Source organism: Paramormyrops kingsleyae, chromosome 12 (genome assembly GCF_048594095.1).
Source record: "Paramormyrops kingsleyae isolate MSU_618 chromosome 12, PKINGS_0.4, whole genome shotgun sequence".
Taxonomy (NCBI): domain Eukaryota; kingdom Metazoa; phylum Chordata; class Actinopteri; order Osteoglossiformes; family Mormyridae; genus Paramormyrops; species Paramormyrops kingsleyae.
Window position 1 is genome coordinate 6,742,808 of NC_132808.1, and position 26,504 is coordinate 6,769,311.

Consider the following 26,504-nt stretch of genomic DNA (forward strand, 5'->3'; position numbering starts at 1 on the left):
TAGGGCCAAGATGACTAACCTGCCATATCTAAAGTTCCATGTTCGTGTACGATATTTATATGAAATTATTGCTAGAAAATGCCTAGGAAAAGGCGTATTAAATCATTTTCAATCATATACTTGAAAACTTAAGTCAAAGACTCATCTTGAGCGGAAAAACAAACTGTACCATCCTTAATTTTCAAATATAATGGCTTAAATTATACCTTTAATAGCCTTCACCTTCTCATGGGGAAGAAAAACCCATTCACTGAACTTAATGACCAATTTTTCATGCACCACGATGACTGACTTTTGCAGGCCAACAGCTGGTTAAACCCTAGACAGTCCCAGCTTAACCTTCACGCTGTGACTCACTCCAGCTGCCCTCTGTGAGACCACTGGCTCCCACCCCAGTGTCACGCCGCTTGACAACAGCAGCTAACTGGGGCTGGTGGCTTGGCAGCACCACAGCCCCCACCTTCGGACACCACTTAGATGCGGGCGCTTCAGGCCATGCAGCTCCAGCCTAAAGCCGGATGATAAAAATGATAAAAAAATTTAAAAAGTCAGCCAATTTGAGAGCAGGTCCTACCTGCATGTTCTCCAAGCTTCTGACTTAAAACTGGGTTTTATGAAGTGTCTGGCTACCCACTGTTCCATGGGACAGATTCATGGAACAGAATGTATTCACTTTGCTGCTTACGAGACACTTAGGCCCAAAGGAAGGAACATGGCTTACTGTCTCTTCATGCATATCAGTTTACACATATAGACACACAGTAAGTCACTGAAAGTAAACTGGGTTCAGAGCAATTCCTGCAATCTCCAGACCACAATGCTGCCCTTCAACAAGAAACATCTCTCTGCACCTATCAAATCCCTTCCACAATTAATCAGACTAATGTAGTTAATATAAACAAAAATGTGTAAAGTTCCATAAGGCCTGTAATTTGGCAATATGACATTTGCAGTGAGCAGTATGAACTTTAGACTGAGAATATTTAATGGGTACCTGCTGACCTTCTACGGACTGACAGTTAATTTGGAGATCTAACTGAACAGACATGCATGCCTTCAATTAACGCACAGCTATCCAACAAACAGGCTGACTTAACTTTAGAGCAAGGCTGTACAAAGAGACTCAGGTTAAAAATGCTCCAGTTGCCACGGCCGTCGCCACAAAGCTACTCACCGATGTTGTACTCCTGCACCTTGCTGATGTAGCCGTAGAGAGGGCAGTGACCGAAGATGACTAGCATGACGGAGCTGTCCTGGGCCAGTCGCACCACGTGGGCCGACTGACCCACTACAGCATACTGCTCCTTGGCCCGTGGACTGGCCAGCACCCAGGACTGGTTATGGATGTGGAAGACCCACAGCTGGTTGGTGATGTTGCCTGTGGAGTCTATCTTGCCTCCGTACATGTAGATCTTGTGCTGGGGAGAGACAGGAAGTCGAAGGTTCACAGGTGACGTCGATGCACCAGACACCAAACACTGCAAATTAACCATCCCACACAGAACCCAGGGGAACAATTATGAACGTACAATAAAAATTATGTTTATGTATATGAGAAAAATCAATATAGGCTGGAAAACCCCACCTGACCATAACAAAATACATGAAAAACATGAAGCATCTCAGAAGCTTGGGCTGATAGGCTTGTATGATGTAACAGACACAGAGATCGAGCCTAAGAAGTAAAAAGTAGAAAGGTAGAAGAGAAGGCAAGTTCTCCACAGTACTGGACAGAGTAAAATCATCTAGACCAGCAAAGAGACATTAGTCTAGTCCTGGAAAATAAAAGGCATTTAAAAGCTGATCAGAGACACAAAGGCTGGAGATGAAGAGTGACTGCGGTCCTCTATGGACCTTAAAAACACATCTAAATGTAGTTATATACAGAGCACAAGTAACACCATCTTTGAAGCAGCTCCAGCCACACCAATCCACTAGAAACCATCAAGCCAAGCACATGCATGCGTGTAACCAAGCTTCACACTGCCACAGGGGCAGCGTCCTGATCACATGCACACACATGCATGCATGTAACAGAGCTTCACACTGCCACAGGGGCAGCGTCCTGATCGCATGCACACACATGCATGCATGCATGTAACCAAGCTTCACACTGCCACAGGGGCAGCGTCCTGAGCACATGCACACACATGCATGCATGTAACAGAGCTTCATGCATGTAACAGAGCTTCACACTGCCACAGGGGCAGCGTCCTGAGCGCATGCACACACATGCATGCATGTAACAGAGCTTCACACTGCCACAGGGGCAGCGTCCTGAGCGCATGCACACACATGCATGCATGTAACAGAGCTTCACACTTCCACTGGTTTAATTGCATATATTCTGATGTTAGTGTGCACACAGATCAAGTATGCACTTACTGCCCAGATTCAAATAGATATAAACAGTTTTTGTTGGCATCATAGGACTTCTTCACAATACTGTACTTGGTGTCCAACTGACTGCAACAGAAGAAGCTCCTATGGTCAATGGCACTGGAACTGAAGTGGCATTGCGTCCATGTTAGGTAGGGTTATGGGGCTCATGCGGAGCACTGAGGAAGGCCTACCTCATGCAGAGCTAGGGAATGGCCATAGCGTGCTGTGACTGCATCCACGGAGCGGTTCAGAGTCAACCACAACTGGGAGGTCAAGTTGTACCTGCGAGAAATAAGAACAGAAGGCACAGTGAAGACAGTAACAGACAGACATCGAGGAGTACAGCTGACGAGGTAAACGCCCCAGATTAGTACAGCCAAAATACATGGCTAACGCCACAGCCCTTGAATCCCACATCTAGAGTCCAGCTACTGCAGCTATTAAGACTTGCCCCACACCTAAAAGGCCCAGCATCACTAATAAACTTGAGTTGAGATACTTTTCTCTGAACTACCCAGCCTGAGCGACCTGACAGGGGTAACAGAGCAACATCAGAGTCTCCATTAAGACCATTACTGCATAACTGCATAATAGCAGGTGTTTGCATCAGAGAGATCCTTGTGTTTGCACGATGGCACTCGACCATCCTTTAAGAGAAAAGAGCCGCAGACAGCACTTACGCTTTCACCATTTTGTAGTCAGAGTAGTTGAACACGTATCCGCCAATGACCCACATGGTGTCCTCATCGACCACGGCCTTGTGGGAGGCGCGGGCCAAACTGTCTCCGGAATAGTCCTCATGGGTCCAGAAGGATCGATTAGCGGGCACAGGGATGGAACAATCGGGACCTGAAGAGAGAGATCCTACTCATCCCTTTCCCAGTTTCCGATCAAACTAAGCTGTCACACAGCCTCCCAGGGCATGTTCAGCTAACTGTATGTCACACAACATGCTGTATCATTAACTGAGTTTACTGTGGACAGTAAAATAGCACAATACACGGTACCATCCACATCTTCACCCATTAAAACAACACGCTGAGCAGCAAAAGTCAAAGGTTTTGCTGGATGCCTGGTCTCATTATGCAGGTTTAAAACCACAGGCTGAATTCCAGGGCCGATAAACAAGCCAGGGACCATTAAGCAGCAAGTCCCCGATACGGTGACGGCGCACGGAGGAAACGTGTCGTGAATTTACTCAGCCCAACCTGCAGCAAAAGGACGTGAGTCTGACTGCCTAAAGGCACGACGGAGAAGTTAATGGAGTGCAAAAAGTGACCGCCGTGAACGGAGAATGGATGAAGCGCAACCAGGTCACAGAGAGCCAATCTGCTACTCGTCACGTTTCACAAAGCTTCAAACAGAGGCAGGCGTACCAAACGCGCACCTCTCAGGGGTAGTGACGCTGGTGCTGACGGCTCACTTTGGCTCACTGGGCTGCTTATCACCATTAGATCTGTCACACTTCGTTTGATCCAGCCACTCCTGGCGAGCTTGTGTTACGGACCCCGCTCCCGGCACCCACCTTGCCATTCGCGGCGGCAGAGACAGCTGCGGCTGCTATTGGCCTGGCACTGTCCCCACTCCGGGAAGCCACACTGGCCCAGGCAGGAGGGGATGTCGCAGGCCTCGCCCTTCCACTGCTCTGCGCACTCGCAGTACACCCCCGCGCTGCCGTTGGCCGGCCGGCACTCCCCCCGGTCCGAGCAGTTGTTGGGGCAGGTGTTGATTCTGTTGGCAGGGGGGGGTGAAGAGCCAGGAGAGGCAGGTCACCCAGTGTTTGTTTTCATGTGTCCTCATTGTGACACTCGGAAACAAACACGCGCCTGTATAAACAGCAGCGGTTATGACTTCGGAAACGACGCCCAACGCTGATAGAGGTGTTTCTAAAGGAGGGGGCTTTCATTTCAGAAATCAAAGGATGTCTGAGGGGAGAAGAAAAACCTCTAAAAAAGTGTCAACAGACAATGATCATGTAACAGCACAGACGTGATGGAAGGATATAACGATGGCTTCAGGACATCCAAAATAGCTTGTTTTCCAAAATGCTTTGCTTAACACTGAGTGTGAAGAGCGGACTCACACTAACAACGCAGGCCAGGGTGGTAGGGCTTACCATCGCCGTCTACCACCCCATTAGACCTTCACATTACAGTGACAGTTAAAACAAACAGATATGACCCTATGGGAAAAACATCTACATGTGTTTGCTAAAAACAAAATGACAAGCCAACGCTGAAAGAGACAACGACCCCAAAGGCTGGAAACATGGCAATGATGTCATTGACCCAGGCTGACCCGCAGAGCGTGGCGCCGGGAAACGTAAGCGCTTATCACGGTGCAGGGTCACATGACCGCCACCGCGCCCCCCCAGCAGAGCACAGACAATGCAAGTGTTCTGCTCCGAAGGGCTTGAGCTGGCAGGGTAACAAGGCCGGCTCTGTGCCGCCCAGCCCCCTTGAAAGCGGCTCCCAGCTGCTTCGTGGATCTCCACGCATCCTGTAACACCCACCCATTACCCGCAGTCCCGCTGTTATTACACTGGAAATATCAGCATGCTGGACCCTTTCTAGTCCAGCCGGGTTTGTCTGATTTCTCCTCCAAATGCCAAACATCCACCTTGGCTAATGAGAGGGTGCTGCCAGGCTGCTGATGCCGAAGCTTCCAAAAATAAACGCAGCCTGAGAGCAGAGGCGTGCAGGACCGGGCTGAATGTTTCTTTCCCCTACGGCCAGATCCTGGTGTCAAGGAGCTGTTTACGACGAGGAGCCGTGGGCAGGAGCCGACTCCACTTCTGCCTCACTGACAGACTTAGGACGCTAAAGAGATCATCATTATGGCAATTATTTTTTGGTATCCATAATTATAAGCTCTAACTGAAGGTGGAACTGGATTAGGTGAAATTAAAACCATAAACTCGGATAGCAAGGTGACCTCAGCCGGCTTGGCGCGTCACGTTCACTTTGGCGTTTAAACATCTGCGCTTAATTAACATTTGACTCGCATTTATGTGCTTCAGCCGACCACAAGCAGCCTCAATCACCGGCCCAGATGAACATGGTCTCACCAGAAAATATGCTCAAGAGCTTTTCATGAAGGATAAGAAACACAGCTGATGAGTATGGCTCATTTCACAAGGGGAAAGACAAGGCGGAGGCATCCACACGGTGGTCGTGCTTCGCACGGCGTCACGCTGCCCCTCGCAGCCGTGCGATGGTGCAGCTGCCACATCCAGCATACTTAAAGGGACAGGCCGTTTCCCTCAACATGTACAGCATGTGTCGGTGGCAGCTGATAAAAATACACCGGCCTGAAAAACTATCTGAAATCAAATCTGTGTTATTTCATGAAAACTGTTCCTATGTGCGTTTTTACACAGTGTATTATTCAGCAAACCCTGACAGGTGGTGTATTGGGATTGATGTCAAGAATGCATGCGAGTGACAGCCAAGGCTGACGCCCTGTCTGCCAATCAGAGCTCAAGCACTGAATATGCATGAATGACATCACCACAGCCAGATGGTCACATCAGCAGCCACAGCAGACACCTTCCTACAGAAAGCTGCCCCGCTCTGTGGTCTAGACATTTCATTTTTCAAATAGCTAAATGAAAACAACTGGAGAGAGATGTCAGGGCAGGAGAACGCTTCTGTTGACAGCTATCTTGGGCGCAAGAGTTAACCTGCTAATCACGACATCCCTTTGCTCAGTCTAAATGTTTCCATTACGTTTTTCTAACTTTAGTAACTCATTTGCAAGTTCATAGTCACAGAGAAAAATTGCTTGGTTTTGAATTTCAAATTAGGACCAGTACTAATTATTATACATCACTGCATAAAGTACAGCTGTGTGCTATTCAGCCTGCAGTCAGTCAGTGGGGGGGGGGGGGGGGGTAAGTGGCACAGGGGCATCCGCACAGAAAACCACAGGTTGCTTCCGCAGGGGTGTGCGCAGCTTACCTGTAAGAGATGTTGAAGCCAGTGAGATTGTAGGCTGCGTCGCTGAAGAAGTGCAGCAGGGCGTAGCCGGATTGGGAAACCACCTCCGGGAGAGTCTCGTTGGAATAGCGCTCTGGCACGATCAGGCCGCTGTCACCCACAAATGAGACAGACCAAAATTAGGGCCACGGCCAGACATGCACATTCGAAAGCAGAGCGACACCACTTACAACTTATGGGTGAGAAAAGATGTCCCTCAAAACTGCTGTAAGACCAGAGGAAAGAGGAGTGACTGCTAAAAATCTCTAATCCGTGATGCGAGTCGAAAGGCCGTCCTGAACGTCCGGAAGCACAAAGATCAAGCCCAGTGATGACTGGGAGCAAGAACACAGACATGGAAGCATAGAGCAAGAGCCACTAACAGGTCAAGGTGACTGAGCCCGAGAGCAGCACCTGTGGACAGGCGCCCCGGGTGCCTGGACCCTAGACTCCCATGCAGCATGACTGTTTACGTTTCCAGCCGCAGTCCTACACAGGAACCGGGGCTGTGTGGAAAAAGCAGAGGCTTGGGTCATGGCTTAGGCACCGGACTGGTCGACTAGCCACCGTTTATGTGAGGACACGCTTGTGGCCAAACTCGACGTGCTTCTGCACGCTGCCAAAATTATTCCACTCACGCTTCAACGATCTGACAGTAGTTAACCATAAACACTTAAGACCATAAACATGGAAGTAATGACCCACTTTCCAAAGCATTTCAATGCCTATGGTTCCTTTAATTCTCATTGAAATGCAGAACACTGTCACAACCCTAACTGTAATTAAAATGAACTGTTCAATGCTATTCAATAATACTACAGAAAGCAGGAATGTGGCACAAAGAGGAAACACTCATCTACAGTAGAAACTGAGTATTGTGTGTAATTTGTATGCCCTCCCTGGGTTTCTGCAAGTGTACTTCCTCCTTCATTATTCAAAAAGCAAAGCGTTAATGCAGTGAGCATTTAACTTTATTTAAGGGTGTAACAGAAAACACCTGCACCTATATAGCTGTCAGATTATAGCTATAGTACAAACTACATTTTTTCCATTAATGAATAACTCTGACTCAATGTCAGCTCACTACCAAATTGTTTTTACAGTATACATATGAATATACAAGACTACATACAATTTTGCAGTTAAGTCAGTTCTGTTAAGAGAACACTACATTGCACAGCTTTTACAACAAGGATCTTTCCATAATGACACATTATCTAAACACAGTATTTACTAATCCCAAGGTTTAAAAAAAAAATTAATCACAATCACATCTGCACTGTGAGGAAGAGAGCGAGGCCTCCAAAAAGCAGGCAGAACGCTCTGGAGAGGTGCCATCTGTACGGTCACCAAGAGTCGACAATGACTATTCTTAGGAGTCAGTCTGAAAAGGCACCAGTTTCAAAAAAGTGAAAAATATTGCCGTGTGAGTCAATATCAATAAATTCTGAAAACACTCACATGGATCTTGTTCAGGCTGCGTCCACCAGCCTGGGCTGACATGCCTTCAATCCCACTGGCAGCATAAAGCCTTAATCTCTATAGAAACCTGCAACTTTTCCCCATATTAACTATTATTAGAGACATTTACTGTGGCTTCCTAGGGAAGTACTGCCTGAAAAACCTTGGTCTTTGCTGCCATTGCTGACATTGTAAACAAGCACACAGTGAAAACCTGCCAGCTTTGACTTCTGCTAATAGGCGAGAAATTCGAGCAACACACTGATGTTGAGGAAGCAGAAAGCTGAACTGTCTTCTGGAGCCCAAGCCTCCATCAAGGAGAAGAATGAGGTTTCTGTTACCACAAGTTAAGCATTAAGATCATTTAAACTGTCAAAGTAGCAGCCTCAACAATGCCAGACCTTGCACTCACTGACAGATAAAAGTCCTCCCAGGGCCAAGATGGTGTTTTTTAATCTGAGTTTAAATGAAATGATTTAACTTCATCTTTGAGAAACAAGAGGTACACCAGGCACACTGGCCCTAAAATTAAGTCACCTATCAGAGATTACAACAGAAAGGACATGTCATAATACACAATTAGCGTTAAACTGATGTTGTATGAAGCACAGAGGTGGTTCTATGCCCTGTAGAACTTCTGAAGAAACAGCAGCTACACGAAGGCTCTGTGCAGAACATATAGCAAGTGGTTAAAGGGCTCACTAAGACAGGAGTACAGGAATGAAAAATATTAATTATTCATACAGCAAAAGAATATTAAAAGCATTTGTAAAAATGCTCAGAAATTTATGTCTGAGTTTTTTCCAAAAATCTCACTTTTGGAACCAGATGGATGCATGGTGCATAGGAGAAAAGGCAACCCTAAATACTGAACACAATCAGAAGCTTCTAGAAGCATGTGACGAGCGCCAGTAGTGAAGATTAAAAAGATTCAGTGGTGGCGCCATGACGTTACCGATCCGAGCATGAGCAACTAGCCTTCTGCAGCCCTCGCCATACGTCAGCATGGACCAGTAAGGGAGGTGGAGGCCGGCTGTCTACCCCCCCCCCCCTTCCTCCTCTACTTGCGCATGGGGGCGGGCAAAGGGAACAGCGCTCAGCCACTCCTCCTGCCAGCTTTATGGTGCGTTCGATTATTTCTCTCCAAGTCGGAACTCGGATGAAAACATCACGAAACGTCACGAAAAACGTCACTTCCCGTCGGAAACACGCCCCTTTTATGACGTTGAAGTCGGACCAGATTTTCTTGCCCGAGTTGCCCCTGTGACGTAATTTCAACATGGCGACTTGGTTTGTTTGTAGTTTGTTTACCAATCGAAAAAAGAATATCGCTATGAATGTACTAAAATATTTTATAAAGCTTTTAATGTGGTTTGACTGGTTCGTGTTTCTTGTTTGTCTCTCGGAAAAATCTCCATTTCTCCATTTTCTCCATTTGGAAAACTCCAAATCTGCTAAAATATAAAGCAACAACACACAGCAACGTGTTCATGGAGGCAGCCATGTTTGTTCCGAGATGTGGGTAGCTCGAACGGGAGATTGTCGGACGTGATGTCACTCAACTCGGAATTTCCGAGTTCCGAGAGAAAAACGAACGCACCATTACTCTGCAGCCGGTCAAAAAGAACAGGCACCTAGGAGCGAGAGGATAGAGGTACGTTTGAATAGGTAAACAATCCCTCCTTCTTTCTCCAAGATGCAGGGACATCAATTAAACCAGAGATGGTCAGCTCCAATTTTTAGGTCACCAGTCCCAAGAAAAAATGATTGATAATGAATTAGCAACTGTGCCACACCGGCACCACCAGACTGACCGCCTTCATGTTCAGATAAAGGTGACTCACAGTAAAACACGGAAGGGCTGGTTGCCCAAACTTGGCGTTCTATATCCCTGGTGTAAGAGGTATGGGAACACGCCAACACTGGATAACCTGAACACGTATCAGTCAGTCAGCATGGTCATTAAATACCATATGCTCAATAGCAGAACCTACACTTAGGATTCCAATGAATGGGCAAGAAAAAATCCCCAATCTCCGATTTTCTAGGACAGTACATTACTACACAAAAAAACTTAACAAAATATCACTTTCACAACAATTTTCAACAGTTTGTTCTTCCACATTACTTCTGGTAATTTAATAAGCTGTGAAGCAACTGAAGGAAGGATGTTAGCAGTCATACACAATGGCAATAAGAGGGAAATCCGGCGCAAACAGGAGACCAAAAGAGGCCCCTGACATCATTGTGGAACTAAAAGAAGGGTATATTCTTCCTGTTTGTGGATGAGGAGCCCATTGAATAAACTTCCTTCACACATTACTAAGTAAATTGCAGCGAATCCTTTAGAATTTGGCATAATGGTGTTAATCTCAATGGCAACGGGGTCTTTGGGGACCTGGTTTAGGGCTTTGGGATGTCCAACATTGACCGAGCCAAAATGACCTTTCAGGCCAAAAACATCAAAAGGCCTGTAGTAAATCACAGAGAAAAGGGCCAGAACACCGGCATGTCAATATGTCAGCCTGATCAGTATGTTCAGTTGAAAGTGCAATTAGAGCCATATAAATTCAGATCAAAGGCTCTTACACAACACAGACGTAACCACTCCTTTCGACCAGCCCAATTACAGGCACCATTTGTCGAGGTGCCACTGGCCAGTGAGCACATGAAATTGCCTGATGGTCTACACACTGATAAGTCTTTGGAGACCAGAAAATGATCGATGACATACATTTCCAGTTCTAAGTAAAGTTATGTTGATAACCTAAATTCAAACCTTTAATATTACTGAAACAGAATGCAGAAAAATGGGCTTTGTTCCCAACTGTATTACACCTCACAGAAAAGAATGAATCATTGCACAATAGGGTTAATTAACCAATGTCTTCACACAGACACATTTCTGCGTAATGCCTTCTTGAGTGTGCTAAAGACCAAGTGCATTTCTAATTTTTCTAAGACCATTACATAGTATACATATTATCAGTGACATGTGAATCTAGTGTAATACCACTTGTTTTAATTGCAGGTAAGGTCTGGTGATACCCTGCATGACACTTATTGTGTTACCACTGGCTGTCCAGCAGAATGTGATCCATGAAATCATCCTGCACTACAAAAAAATAGCTGACTGTTCCATGCAATCAGCTCCATGATTTCGGTACGTGCGTCTTTAGCTGTGGTGCTGCTCATTTTAAATACAGTAAAATCCCATTAAAGTGGACTGGCTTATAACGGAATATCGTCTATAATGGACGAGGTCCACTGGTCCCGGCCGCGCGCCTTTAAGAACATGCAGAAAAAGCACTGGATATAGCAGACTGACATATAACGGAATTTCGCTTATAATGGACAAACAATTTGGTCCCCAGGGCCACTTTTAGCTGTAGTTCTGTTCGGCTATAACAGACATGCAGCTCCGCCTACAAGGCGTGTGGCGTGCCGGTGATATCCAGCGCAGATACGTAGTCCGGATTATTAATAGTCACACATCTGGTCAGGTAAAGTTGGATTACTACATGTACAATATAATAATCTATACCACAAGTGTGTCTGCTGGGGTGTGGCATGAGTAAATGGTGTCCTGTAGTTGTGTTCTGGGCATAAAGCAACTCTGGATATAACAGACTTTGGATATAACAGACTGTTTTGCTAGGTCCCCTGAAGTCCATTATAACTGGATTTTACTGTAATGATAAAGTTTAAATATTAGCTGGAAGTATCATCCAAGACTGACATAGACAAATATTCTGCCAATAATTTGATTTTTAACTAATAATCGACCAATACTGACGAATATGTTATGCATCTCTAAGACTAACAATACACTTGTTAGCTTGCTAGTCAGGTTAAGTAAACGCTACCATAGACTGCAAAAATAATGATTTTTTTTTTGTCTTAAAAAAAAAAAAAAAAAAAAAAAAAAAAAAAAACTTTCCCAAAACCATTATAGTGCAAAGATTATCAGGTACCACTTCCTTTACGAATATTAATAAACCTTCCCCTGCCATCCTATACTTCAGACACTCACATGCCGGCATGGCTGCTTGGTGTAGCTACCTGCAGCACGCGAGTGCATACTTGCCCCATGGACGTCCTCGGGTGATAACTAATGTCTAACATAAGACGCTGTTGCTTGTGACTGTCCTGTGACAGACCCACATACACGATAGTGAAACAGAAATAATACTAGCCACACAGGTAATGCATTGATCAGTAATTATTGATGTCATGTTGCAGACAGGAGAGAGCTCCAGGCCAAATGGATTGTATAAGACTATGAACATGTGTTAACAGAGCAGACAAAGAAGAGTATCAGCAGGAATCCTCAGGCGTGGAACCCGTCCCCCAACCCCCTCCGCCCCACACACACACAAAGGTGTAAGTTCACCTTTTGGTGGGACCATAATCCCGAACCATCAGGTGGATGCATCACAGCAGCCTCACATCCAGATCTGAGTCCTGCTGACAACCTAAAAAACGCAAAGTCAACTCCTAAGCGTCAAGCCTTGAACAAACATGCCAAATCTGGTCTGAAGACGACAGTGACTGAGGAAGACATTTTCTGTACCATTGGCAGCAAGAAGTCGTCATCAAAGGGGGATGATAGGAGGATGAAACGCTGGGGGGGCGAAGAGGAAGGACGCCAAATTGATATGAAGATTATACAACCGCCACACTGAACCTTGACGCCTGGAAGTCTGCCCCACTCCCATTGCTCTGGGCAAGCGGGCACAAAGTATCCATCGTGGGCCGCTGGGGTGGCAGCTGGGGTGGTCATGTGACCTCTGTCATAGCCATGCACTTTGAAAGCGGAGACTAATGATGTTTCTCAGTCAGATGACAGCACATGACTAGTTAACATGTTTCTCAAAATACATGTCATAAATGAGCTTAAAATAGTATGGATTGTATTTGCTTAAAATAAGATATTTGATGTGAAACATTAACTTTTGCACTAAAAATACTTGCATAGTTTACATAAATGAAGCAACTTGTGTACTCTTCAAAAATGAAAGGAGCAAAGTTGCAATGCAAAATTAAATAAAAGCAAAGCAGGGGCATGTTTCCCAAAAGCATAGTTGCTAATTACGTTAGTAACTTACACATTTGGAAGCATATAACTGATTTCAGCTATACAAGTTGGTAACTGGAGCTTTTGGGAAATGTACCTCAGCTCAACAGTAACATATGAATATATTTAGCAAATTTTTATATTTTATATACAAAAACTCATTGGAAGTGTAAAGCATGTGATGTCTAAGTTTGCCTTTAACCAGACAGAAACTGCTTTGAAGCTTGCCATCCTGATCAGAACTGAATTTATTGTTCTAGTTGTCAATTATTGTTTTGTAATATTGCAGTAATACTGTATGATTGCACCTTTTATTCAACATTTAATCCATTGCATGTTATAAAGTATAAAAAGGCTATTATGGTCTCTTCTTATAATTCACACTGATATTCCAGACTGATGGATCATTGACACTATGGACACTATTACAGGTGTGTTGACACTTCTCATCAGTATTCATTGTCTAGTTCAGTGACTTAAAAAGTGTCACTCTAAAGTTCTAACACTTTAGTAATCAAACCACATTAAAATTCTGAATGCTTCAATCACCAAGGTGTAGGCGACACCTGCGTTTACAAGATCCAGAGCTCAGTCTTGGCCAAAAATGTTTATCATCTCTTTTTTTTTACCATGACTCAGTATCTCTGAAAATAGGTTTTTGAAAAGTGTATGTTAACAGTTGATTTAAAAATAGATTGACATTCTAAATTATATCAGGTTATTGTGTTTGTGCAGAATGTGCTTTGGGATAAATGTTTTTTTAGACATAAAAATGTCAAGGCATGTCAGACTACCTGGATGGTGGCTGAGAGGCATCAGACTCTAGAGGGTTAATGAACGCCTGGATGGTGGCTGAGAGGCATCAGACTCTAGAAGGTTAATGAACGCCTGGATGGTGGCTGAGAGGCATCAGACTCTAGAAGGTTAATGAACGCCTGGATGGTGGCTGAGAGGCATCAGACTCTAGAGGGTTAATGAACGCCTGGATGGTGGCTGAGAGGCATCAGACTCTAGAGGGTTAATGAACGCCTGGATGTTGGCTGAGAGGCATCAGACTCTAGAGGGTTAATGAACGCCTGGATGGTGGCTGAGAGGCATCAGACTCTAGAGGGTTAATGAACGCCTGGATGGTGGCTGAGAGGCATCAGACTCTAGAGGGTTAATGAACGCATGCTCATTGCTCCTCCAGGCCTGTCTGGGTAGTGGTGAGAACTATGCCCCCCATTACATTTTCATTTAAGACGATCCTTCATGACACCAAGAACTCATAAGAAGCTGATAAGGGATGGATCTGTCTTTTAAAGTAAACAAACACAATGCATGAATGGTTTTTCACCTTCCCAACCTCACTCTTTCTCACGTCTGCCTCATACAACAATTCCAACGCCACTGCTTCTTCTAAATCTTCGAGCCATGTGCTTTTCAAGTGAGGGTGTGCTGGTTAGCTCAATGTAGCCATCCACCTACCAATAGATGGCTACACTGCGATGAGAGGGAGAACCGCCAGCTGTCCAACCCACCTGAGGAACCTCTGCAGGGGCAATAGAGACTGAGAGTGGAGACTCAGTAGGGAATGTGAATAGCTACAATACAACCTGAACTTCCTGAAATTTCTCATACTAAAAGTATGGCAGTTTAATTAGAGATCCTATAACAATCTCACTATAACCAAGACAAATGATATCACAGGAAGATACTTGTTTTTTCATGGACACACAGCTGAAACCAACCATTAAGTCATCTCTCCAATTTCAACTTAGAGGACATCTTATGAGTCAGACGATATCCTGCAGGCTCCAGACATGTAAGAGTAATTATCTTTCTAGCACATGCTAGAGTCCAATCCTTGGCACCAGAGTGTGCTGTAAATACCAATAATACATCACTGGCCACAACTTCCAACAGCGCAGGACTTTAGAATTACAAAGCCCAGCCTGTCAGTTCTGAAGCACCACCATGTACTTCAGTCTTTCATTTAGTTATTAATTCAGTCAATCAGGGGCACAAGGAAAATAAAAATTACTGCAACTACTTGTGTTTGTGAAAAGAAAGCTGTAATTTCCATCTTCCATTAAGCCTTGGAGCACTGGTGTGCAAGTCCCATTAAGACACTGAGAATGGGTCCAAGAGGACCCAGAAGCAGCTCACAAAGGGCCCCAAAACACATTGCAGGCTCCTGATTTTGAACCAGGGCTGGCACCGTAATACCAATGAGCAAAGCACTGCTTCTGTGCCAACCCCCCAAGAAGGGCGCATGTAGACCTGGCTGAGGGTGAATCAACTTAACTACATGCCTACGTGACATTCAGCAATAAAAAGCAAAGTGCGTTCTACGCTTACAGTACAAAACAATTAGAGCTACCAATATCTTCAACACAGCACCAAGGCACATTCAGCAGGTGTTAGAAACTGTGAGGTAAACAATGCATCTCACTAATCAGCCCTCAGAGCAGCATGCCAAGGTGGCCATTCAGAGAAGGAGGTGACACCAGGTGGCCATTCAGAGCAGGAGGTGACACCAGGTGGAAACTCAAATTTGAGCCCCGGCAACTGGTGGCTGGCAAACTATTGAGGCAGGAAGAATGACAAAAAGTATAGTTTTGATGTCTATGCCAGCTTCCCTGCCAGTGCATCATGGTTGCAATCCTGCCAGCTTCCCTGCCCGGGCACCACGATTACAGTCTTGCCAGCTTTCCTGCCTGGACACCATGGTTACAGTCTTGTCAGCATCACAGTCCTGGTACCATGGTAACAGTCTTGCCAGCTTTCCTGTTTGGGAACCATGGCTATAGCCCTGTCGGTGTCACAGCCCTGGCACCATGGTAACAGTTGTGCCAGTTTCCTTGCCCAGACACCAAGTTTACCAGCCTGCTAGCCTTGCTCATGGGAATCACTAGTCATGGCAATGAAATTCATCCATCCATCCATCCATCTTCCAAACCGATTATCCTTCTAGGACGCGGGGGGTCCGGAGCCGATCCCGGACGTTACGGGCACAGGGCAGGGAACAACCAAGGATGGGGGCCCCAGCCCATCGCAGGGCACACTCACACACCATCCACTCACACACCACCCACTCACACAGCATGTCTTTGGACTGTGGGGGGAAACCAGAGCACCTGGAGGAAACCCCATGACGACACGGGGAGAACATGCAAACTCCCAGGCGGAGACTCGAACCCTGGTCCCAGAGGTGTGAGTGCTAACCACTGCACCACCATGCCGCCCTGGCAATTAAATTCATTTATCAAAACAGGGGGGGATTCCTCCCTTAAATGCTTCACACAGGGAGGATTTATACAGTTCTGGGGTGTGGAGGGGGATACTTCTTTACTTCTTGTGAGCTTAACTGCAGCTCTTGCCTTGTCCTATTACCTCACATTGGATTTCATCACTCTCCTCCAATGTAAGAGATTTTCTACAGACATTGCTGTAATTTGTCATCTCTATCTCCTTCTCTCCTGTTGGTCATTTCTTTGAGCTACATTACTGTCCTTAGTCCTTCTTTTGGTGGCTGCCTTCTCTTGTCTCTATTCTTTCCCTGTACTCCATCTCCTCTGCTTCATCCCTTTCCATTTAACATCAGCAGTCAATGTTTGCATGCCTTCAGATTCCTGTCACTAGCAAGAGGTGCTGCAACAGCAGAGGGGGCTGTCACTGCCCAATCCGTACCAACTTGGCCAACCAATACCTCGCACGTCTGTACATGCATGGACACACCCACATCCAAGGACACACCCACATCCAAGGACACACACACCCACATCCATGGACACACCCACATCCATGGACACACCCACATCCATGGACACACCCACATCCATGGACACACCCACATCCAAGGACACACCCACATCCAAGGACACACCCACATCCAAGGACACACCGATCCATTCATACTGAAATTTTTCAACAAACCATACTGGTCAACATTTACAGCACACTGTACTGGTTCCTTGTTTTGCAAGAAGTAGCGTTAATGATTCCGCTGGATCATTAACGTGGGAAAAAAATGTGTTTTCTTTGCTTGTCATTTTAAGCGTTCGCTCCATTTATCTATTTCCAATTTTTGTAAAGACTATTACCTAAATGTCTGAAATATTGGTTTATATTTCCATCAGTTAGAATTGCTCCTATCCAGTGATATGGTATTTTGGTATGCTCTGGTACACCTTTGGTTCATTCTGAACTGAAATATGTAGTTTGGCATATTTTGAGTTTGTTGCAGCCATGTTTACATCACTCTAAATCAGTGGGATCAGAGAAAAAGCACATAAATAACATACAATTCTTTATGTGTTTGTCTTATTGGTTTTATCTAATGACTTTGCTGCAGCATAACCGCGGCAGCAGTCAGGGACACCGACACACACAATTGAAAATCGGAATATTTGGCTGACTATCCCATACTGGGCTGGTGGCAATCGCTGAGAAACAGTCTGTAAAATGAACATGATGTTGTGAAAAGAAATATTAACTGGATCAGAGATCTGTTTCCCAGCAGCATAGCTGGAACCATGCAGTTGTGATGCAAGCATTACCCAAAAGCAAAGTTTGAACGATCGAGGAAACTACACTGGTATAGGTGCCGGATATGAAACAGTAGCACAAATCAGACACAGCTGTAAAATATGCCATAAAGTGTAATGCTGTGCGTGCAGAGATGGGCGGAGTGTAAATCAGACAGGTGACACAAACAGCGCGGGGACAAAGGCTTGTAGATTTGTAGACAGAAGGAGAGAGAGCATGCATTCTGCACGAGTGCAAAACTGGCTGAACATCATTAGACATCATTGTAAATGTGTGAGGGAATTTCCTGCATTATATTTACTGGATTTGTGGGAATCGATCAAATTTTGTGAAAACCCGCAATCCCGCACTGAAATGCAGGCCCTACTGCTGCATCCTTCCTCCAAACAATACAGAATACGCAAGTATTTTAGAACATAAGCTGTTTGACACAAATCATTTCAGCACTGAACAGGTAGCCAATGTTTATCAGGCAGTCAGTAAAAGTTACGGAAACCGCTTGTGCAGTACCTGAAGGCGGCCAGCAGAGGGGCGTAGATGGAGTCCCCATCATACACATAGAGGTGATCCCAGCTGCATTCTGTGGCAAAGTGGTTGAAGCGCAGTCTGAGGATGGTGTTGGGCCTGAATACGAAGAGACAGTCAGTGTACAGACACCCTCCGCAGAGAGCCTTGACTCAGGCATTCCCACATGCAGCAAGCATGCCAAGGATACCCAAGCTCCCTGACAAGTCAATTAAGATGTTATCTGGGAGTCTTAAAAACATCACCACACAAAAGTGTCCAGGTTGTGTCCAGTTGCTTGTCTCCTAAACACAGAATTCCTGCTAGTTACCTAACTGGATAAAAAGTTATGCTCCTTGTTGATGGCATCCCTTTCCATTTCAAAGTAATTAACAGACATCAGTCAGTGGTGCTGCTTCTCACTGGCTGTCTGTCAGCGTGAATATGGACAGGGACAGCGTTCAGTAATCAGGACAACCTAACCTAATGTAAGATGCGGATGCAGTGGGGTGGGGACCCTGCTCGTCCCTGGCTGCCCCAGAGCCCAGAGAGTGCACCATTCCTTACCCCATGACCCATACAGAACAATATGCACCATGGATGAGGGGTTTCCCACCAACAAGTGGGCTTTTACTCAGCTTTGTCTGCTAAAGACTGTATGGTGAAACAACTAACAAGAAAAGATGCTAACTGACTAGCAAATGATCGACTACATCCAAACACACTGACAAACACAGCTCTGATACTCACTGTCCCTCAATCAGCCACGTGCACTTGGTCTTGTACTTGTAGTTTCCCGGCCCGTCAGTCAGAAACCCAGATGGGCCTGTCAACCTTTGGGGAGAGACGAGAGAGGAAAATCTGAGGGCTGTTCCTACACGGTATGCACAGTTGTGAGCCACACACTTAGACACAGACAGGAAGGCCGCCAGACAGACAGAGACAGACAGACAGGTCGGCGGGCAGGCAGAGACAGACAGACAGACAGACAGGCAGGCAGAGACAGACAGGCAGGTCAACAGGCAGGCAGAGACAGGCAGGCAGACAAAGAAACAAACGGACAGATGGCCTGAAAAGGTCACCATACAGAACACAGTATTTTTCCATTTGAAGCAAATTTAAAAAATCAAGTGTTTACAGTAAATTAAGAAGCATCCTCCAAATAGCCTAATAGGAATCAAATGTGCAAGTTGGATTTAAAAGGCGCATTTCATCTCTGGTTTGGTAGGCAGCAATTAAAATATGAAAACTGAAGATGCACCCTGTACAGCTCAATATATAAAACACACTCAAGATGAAAGTGCTATTAAAATTCAATTAAGTATATTGGTGGTAAACATAGTATAAATACAATATTAGCACAACAAAGACGTGGGATGACAACAAAAAAAAAAGAATCAAATGACTGGAGAATGACAGTAGAATGACTACAAAGTGATGTCAGTCCATCCTCCCATCTAACCTGCATCCCACATGAATTAAAATTCAAACACCCGACGGCATTCTCTCAGACATCAGCACCAAAAGCCCCACGCTCTGATTTCATATACGTCCTGTGCTCTTACTCGTCATATTCAACTCAAAGCCAAGAGGATATTGATAACAGAGGCTAGAGGTTAACACAAAAACACAAACCATGAGGGGAGAAAGACTGTAACCGCCCAGCTCTTTCCCACAATGTGCAGATCCTTGATTTCTCATGGTTCTTTATGGGCGCTGGAAGCATGGAGATGATTTGTATGGTTCTGCCATTTTCCAGCGATGTGGAATACAGGGTGTATTACCAAAGTGAAGTGTTACAGCCAGGCATCTTTCATAACTGCTTATGCAATACAAGGCTGCAGTGACGCCGTAGCCCATCTCAGGGGACGCAGGACACGAGACATGGGATTCCTGTGAGGAAAGGCCCTCCCATCACAGGACTCTCTCTCTGTCACACGGCTTACAGGTGAACTGGTGTCTCTGTCCAATCACCTGTTTTTGAACCGCAGGATAATGCAGGAAAAGCCTGTACAGACACAGAAAAACTCCACAAATACTGCTGGGAAAAACCTCCCAACCCTGGAGGTGTGAGGCTGCACTGCTGCCCACTGAGCCACCATTCAACAGAGAGAGATCTTTACAAGCCCTTAGCGTTTAACAGGCTGACTAATATTCAGCTTTAACAAGCCTGCAAATATAATCAAGCATGACGAATAATTTAAAAAAAAACTGCAGCATCCTCAAGTTTTTCTTGTCTAAGCAGTCAAATGAAATGGAATTTTTATGGTATGGATGATTTGAAAGAAACAGAGTAGGCTTGGTATTTTAATTCCCATGTATTTAGTCATAACTTTCTGCAACTGGACTGATCACCTTAAGTCGATGATGCCAAGCCAACTTTTAAAAATAATTTTAAAAAGCATTTTTAATGCCTTGACCAATTTTATGTACCTTAAATCAAGCAGTAAAGCTGAATGCTGCTGAATAAAAAAAAATGATTTTAAAACATTTTAAAAGCTGCCCATTAGACACATCTTGATAGCCCATTTATCTCTGCTACAGCCAAACATTTACAAAAGTGCAGAGTGTTGTGTGGCAAACCTGGGATCATTCAACAAAACACCAAACAGGGCATATGCTGCAAACCAGCCCGAATGTGATAGGGGAGCTGCCAAGGGAATGGGGGGAATATCAGGCTCCCAATCTGTAACTGGTTTCACTCAGGCCCTTTTTCCACAGTGACACGCTGAACGAGTCTGGGCAGCTCAGCTTCAGCTGGATAGATGATAATCCTCACCTCAGTCCCTCACAGAGCGTCTGGCCAGGAAACTATCCCTTTGTGTCAGACTGCAGGTGGGCCAGCTGTTGCGGGGATTATGCTAATTTTTCCTTGAACTGAATTTTACCTCGTTACTTCAATGCTAAACAATGCTCTGCCTGTAAACCGGAAAGCACAGGCCCGTCTGTGAACAGTCCCCTATTGTACGATATGGCACTGATGCCCAAGAAGCCGCTCTTCGCTCTTGTGGAAAAAGCCTATATGACTGCCGAAGGCAGCTCGGCTACGAGGATACCCGGGGGGGCTGTGGATATAAAATAAGCAGAAAAGCAGATGTTTGATAACAGTCTGTATGAGCTGGAGGCTGATGGAGGCTGCAGGCTGTAGGATGTTTCCTGTCCACTCACGGAATCCCAAGACAGAGCTGCTGTCACACAGCTCTGCGTGAGCAGCTTCCCCTGGGCAAAGGTCACCACGGCATAGAGAGCAGAAATAAGCGCGGAAGGTCAGCTTGGGCCAACCATGCTTCGCGAACCCACACATCCGGAATTTAAATTCCTAAACTGCACTTGTGTTTCGGATAATGGCCGCTCAGGAGAAAAACGTGCTACGACCTTGGGTCAGGAGCACAGCTCTCATATCCACGACACCATCAATGGCACGAGCAGAAAAGGGGGACAGGCGCCTCCCAGAGGCCACTGTGTTACCGAATCCTCTACACTGGGAGCGGAATGTATGTGAGCGGCTCGGCCTAAGCAAGGCAAAGCTGCGAAATACCGATTTTTATGACGGTAAAGGTCACCCTGGTATGAGCCAACAAGCCCCCTCTCCCCCTTGTCATCTGGGAGGTTATTGCAGGCAGTAAGTGCGACAAGCTAGTTGAGCACAGGAATACAGCAAGGTGGGGGCAGTGGACAGCTCCTCGGATGCAGTGCTGACCCGGTTCAGAGCCCCCGATGTACTCAGACTCATTTTAGCCCTGGGGCCCACTGTTACAGGAAAATGGACGTTACATCTTATTCCATTCAACACTTTCTTTTATAAACTCCATAACGAAGGCATCCCGTGTTTCATAATGCATTTCACACCCATGCCTTTGAACAGATGAAACCCCCCAGCTGACTCATATCTGTGCTGCACAGATTAAGAGGGACAGGATAAAAGGCACTGCAGCAAAAGCCTCCTCATACACATATAGCTTAAACAAGTACGGAGCGAATCAGCACACACTCCTGAAAGTCACTGCGTAAAATCAGTCCGTTAACCAGGAGCAAAAGATGAAAGGCCAGGTTCAGGGACCAGAACTGATCCGACGGTGATACTCGAGGTGGGCGGAAACTCCCCAATACCACACCGCACTGGCCGTCATCGCAGGAGATCAGATTCCACACAACACCAACGCAGGTGAGATTATGGGTGCCAACACAGATGCTAAGATAAGGCGATATAGGTTTTAAGGTTTGTATTTGCATGTGTACATCATACAATTTCTTACTTGTGTGCCTCCTGCAGATCAGAGCAAAAAGTAAATTCAAAACAATAAGTACAGCAGCAGATGACAAAGCAGGAAAAAAAGACAATATGCTGGATCTCATAACATATCGCACATTGCAAACAAAAGCAGATATTTAACAAGTCAGTGGAATAAGGCTGGAATCCTATTCATTCCCAATGACTGCAGACACCCGTTTTGATTAACATTCACACAAATCACACACACAAAGGACACCATATACAGTACAGTGCTCACGAAAAGTCTTTGGATGTTTGTTTAATTCAGTAAAAGTATTATTTTTTTCTGGTTTTATAGCAAAAAATCATTACTTTATAAATATATATGACACTAGAAACAACCAGTAGTTTTAAGTAAGACATTCATTTCAAGCAATATTAAACTGAACCCTAAATTGTAGTTCTAAAAGACCTGGGCCGGTATGCATAAAACTTCTCAGAGTAAAATTTCACTTTTAAATGCGTCACAATTCTAAGAGTGACGTGATATTGCTCCTACTCCCAGACTTAAGAATAAGTGGCATGCATAGACATTCTTAAGTGTTAAGAGTAGGTCTCAGCTACTAAATTATTTAAGAGAGCTGGAGAGGACTCCTAAGCCAGTTAGGAGCTGAATGATGGCAGCTGCACTACGCGCACCCAGACGGAGACCGCGCACTTTCCGTCAAAGAAAGGACGTCCTGCAGACGTACGACAATAATGAATTGATAAAAAGGTACAGGCTCAATCATGAGGTCATTCTTTTTGTTACCAACCTAATTAGGAACCGGATACAATCTCCTATGTCACCTAAAAATGCACTTACAGTTGAACTGAAGGTGATAATGATGCTACGTTTTTGGCAGCTGGAAAAATATTATAATAATTATTGTTAGAATTATTATTATTATTATTATTATTATTATTATTATTATTATTAATTATAGCGAGGGTCATAAGAGCAATATAAGTAATGACACAAAGCTGTAGCTTGCATGCTTGCTTGCTTTATAAACTGTGATTTCCTTTCGCGAGGTCGATAAAACATTATACCACCTTTTTCCACATTCCTCTGCTGAACGCCTTGTCCGAGGTGACGCAGCATTTACGGAGCTTGCAACAGCCTCCTAAGCTTTTTTTGTCCGTACTTGTAACAGCTGGGCCAAACTTTCCTCGCAATACCTGCTTCCATTTAAGCACCAACTGTGCCAAAAGAACCGTTTTGTTTGTCATCCAGTTTGGTTTTTTTTTAGAACCCAATGTCTTGCTATGAGTTTTGCATTTGACCCATAATTTATACAACATGTGCATCTATTAGTGGAAATTGATTGGTGATGTGCTAGGTAGATTTTCGTACAACCAATTAAAGGTATGATCACAGAAAGGTATGTTGTATAAAGCTCTACATTAACGGTTTATTGTCACTAATATATTCACCGTGCAGCTCCTCTATTGGTTGAACTCAGTATTTGGGGCGGGATTTTATTTGTAGTCCTCATTTCACGACACTTAAATGCTGGCTCCGTCAGCACTTAGGAATTGGGCTTAGACTTTGCTGAAAGTTACTTTTAGCAGCTTTATACAATGCTCTTAGGTCCTACTTTTTCTTAAGATTTTTTTAACTCTTAAGTCGAAGTGTACGACCATTCTTAAGACCATTCTTAGGAAGTTTTATGCATACCGACCCTAATCTGAGTTAACAAGTTCATTGACAAGCTGTCTCATTGGATGCTATTTAATTAGAAACACCTTTGCAATAACACAAAACACTAAATTTGTGTGCTGACATGCTCTACGCAGGAGCAAAGAGCAGGCAGCTCGAGATTCCACACAACCAGTCTGTCTTTACTATATTCTATGCGTGCATTTCATAAAAGGCCAAACGCCCACAGTGAATGGGCAAGCATGATCCATACTGCTTCACAATATTCCGATTAATGCGAGTAACCACTGACCAAGCCGCCCCTGGGAGATACCGAGGGCCAAGTTCAAATGGACCTTAAAGGATATCCATCAGCAAGCTGGCCAAGAAATTTATAAGGGCACCCGAGGCCGGGCACCATTCTTAGTGTAATTCTTGCACTGGCTACAGGATGCCGGCACTGAATATGTCAGAGATAATCACTATGTTATTGCGTTAGTGGCTCAGCCAGTATCAACACCGCAGGAAATATGCATGACCTTGCTATTCCCCACAGGGAGGAAGGAGGTCCTGTTGAAGTGCAACTGGTGTTGCGAAAGTGTGGAAATTTTGACTGATATAATACGCAATATATTTTTGTCTAATATCGCCAATACCAATAACCAGCTAACCTTGGTATTGTGTGCAAGGTTTGGTCATCATACCTTAAAAAGGACATTGCTGCCTTGGAAAAGGTTCAACGTAGAGCTACAAGAATGATTCCTGGTGTTAGAGGAATGTCTTATGATGAGAGGTTAGCTGAGCTGAATCTGTTCAGCCTCGCGGAAAGGAGACTAAGGGGGGAAATGATTCAGGTATATAAGATTCTAACAGGCCTTGATGCTGTTCAGCCAAATGGCTACTTTAATATTAGTTTAAATACTAGAACTCCTGGTCATAGGTGGAAATTAGCAGAACATTTTAAACTGAATTTGAGAAAGCACTTCTTTACACACACGTAGTTTTACTAACTATGTGTAGTTAGAGTATGGAATAGTGTTCCTGCTAGTATAGTGCAAGCTAAAACCATGGGTTCCTTTAAATCAGAGCTAGATAAGATTTTAACAACTTCGAACTATTAGTTAAGTTCTCCTCAAATGAGCTTGATCGGCCAAATGGCCTCCTCTCATTTGTAAATTTCTTATGGCATTAGTGAAATAATTAAACCAATAAGAAATAATTCAATAATAATAAGAACCAAGTTATTCAATAATAATATAAACCATAATAAATTTTATATTTACAGCTGTGGAAAAAATTAAGAGACCGCTCTACATGTTTTAAACAAATCTGCATTTTTTAATCCTGGTTTAATCCTGGTTTAATCCTGGTTTAATCCTGGTTTTGCTGGCAGAAGGCTGTGCTGAACAGCAGGTTGCTTACAAGTTCAAAATTTCTAAGACAGCAGAACACAAGAATAAGGTGAAGCAGGAGACACTGGGAACGACCAGAAACCAGCCAGGAAAAGGACAGAAGCAACTTTAGAAATGCTAGGGATGAACATTAACTTATCTGACAGTTTCCCATGAATTGTAGGATTACATCAAATGACCTTCCAAAGGAATGGGAAACATTAAGAGCAGGTGTGAAGTGCACTGCTAGGACAGTTCGTATCAGGCTCCTAGAAGCAAGTAAGAAGCCTGTCATTAATGACAAACAGAAAAGAACCAGGCTGCAGTTTGCAAAAAATATAGTATTCACAGACGCACACTCATAAAAGGGGTGAAACGAAAAAATGTCCTGTGGTCTCAAGTTTATCTTGTACTTATTAATGCATACATGTATTTTAGGGAAGGGCCAATCCTAGTGCCGGGCGATAAAACGATCTTGATTTTTTATCGATAAAAAATGAGGACGATCACGATGATACACAGACTATAAAACCAAGTTTGCTCCGTTTTAGAGAATGCGCTGAGACAGACAACTCGATGGCCTATCGAGCAGAGGTTTACTGAACGCCAGCACAACAGCCAATCACCGACGACGTTGTAATTTTGCCCGTCCTCCCTTAAAGAAGCAATGGGTGCGTTTGACCTGGGCTTTAGTCTGTCTGCAGCTGACGCGACGTGCATTTGCCGTTTTTTTTTTTTTTTTTGCCCAGGAGTGTACACAACCAGTGCAGGGCTGTCTATGACAGGTAAAGTCATGCAATAAAGAAATGCAGTATGACTTCAGTGCACTTCTGGTTTTAAGATATACATCCACCCATCCATTTTCTGAAACTGTTTAACCCCAACTAAATTGGATTCATAAAATGTTATGCTGGTGGGTTGGTCCCCCACCCTGAGTTAATCCCTGCCTTGCTTCCTGCTATGGGCTCTGGGCCCCTTCCGGAGAGCCTGCATAGGACAAGCAACTACAGGAAATGGATGGATGGATGGATAAAAACGTCACACATTATCCAAAAGTAATATTAAACAATGAATAATATTTCTTTACTCTTACTGGTTGTAGTAGTTGCCGGGGGGGGGGGGTGTCAGCAATGATGCTTGCCTAGCGCACCACATAGTTCAGGTCACACTCAGCACCTGATTACTATTCATAAGGTTCTATTCCATTTCCAGGAGTTAAAAGTACAATTAAGTACAAATGCTGACTAAAACAGTCACAAGTCACTGGGTTATGACATGTTTTGCTGGT

The 26,504-nt window shown here is 44.5% G+C and overlaps 1 protein-coding gene across 1 annotated transcript in view; it reads right to left on the bottom strand.

Annotated features, from left to right (window-relative positions):
* The window catches only part of atrn (attractin), a 124,050-nt gene that overhangs the window by 83,377 nt on the left and 14,169 nt on the right, over positions 1–26,504 (bottom strand). The window contains exons 2-8 of the mRNA XM_023799986.2: positions 18,682–18,765; positions 17,938–18,051; positions 6,342–6,470; positions 3,908–4,113; positions 3,063–3,231; positions 2,574–2,664; positions 1,175–1,418 (exon numbers count right to left, since the gene is read on the bottom strand). Of these exons, the coding sequence (XP_023655754.1) occupies positions 1,175–1,418; positions 2,574–2,664; positions 3,063–3,231; positions 3,908–4,113; positions 6,342–6,470; positions 17,938–18,051; positions 18,682–18,765 (1,037 nt within the window). The remainder of the gene's footprint in view (positions 1–1,174; positions 1,419–2,573; positions 2,665–3,062; positions 3,232–3,907; positions 4,114–6,341; positions 6,471–17,937; positions 18,052–18,681; positions 18,766–26,504) is intronic.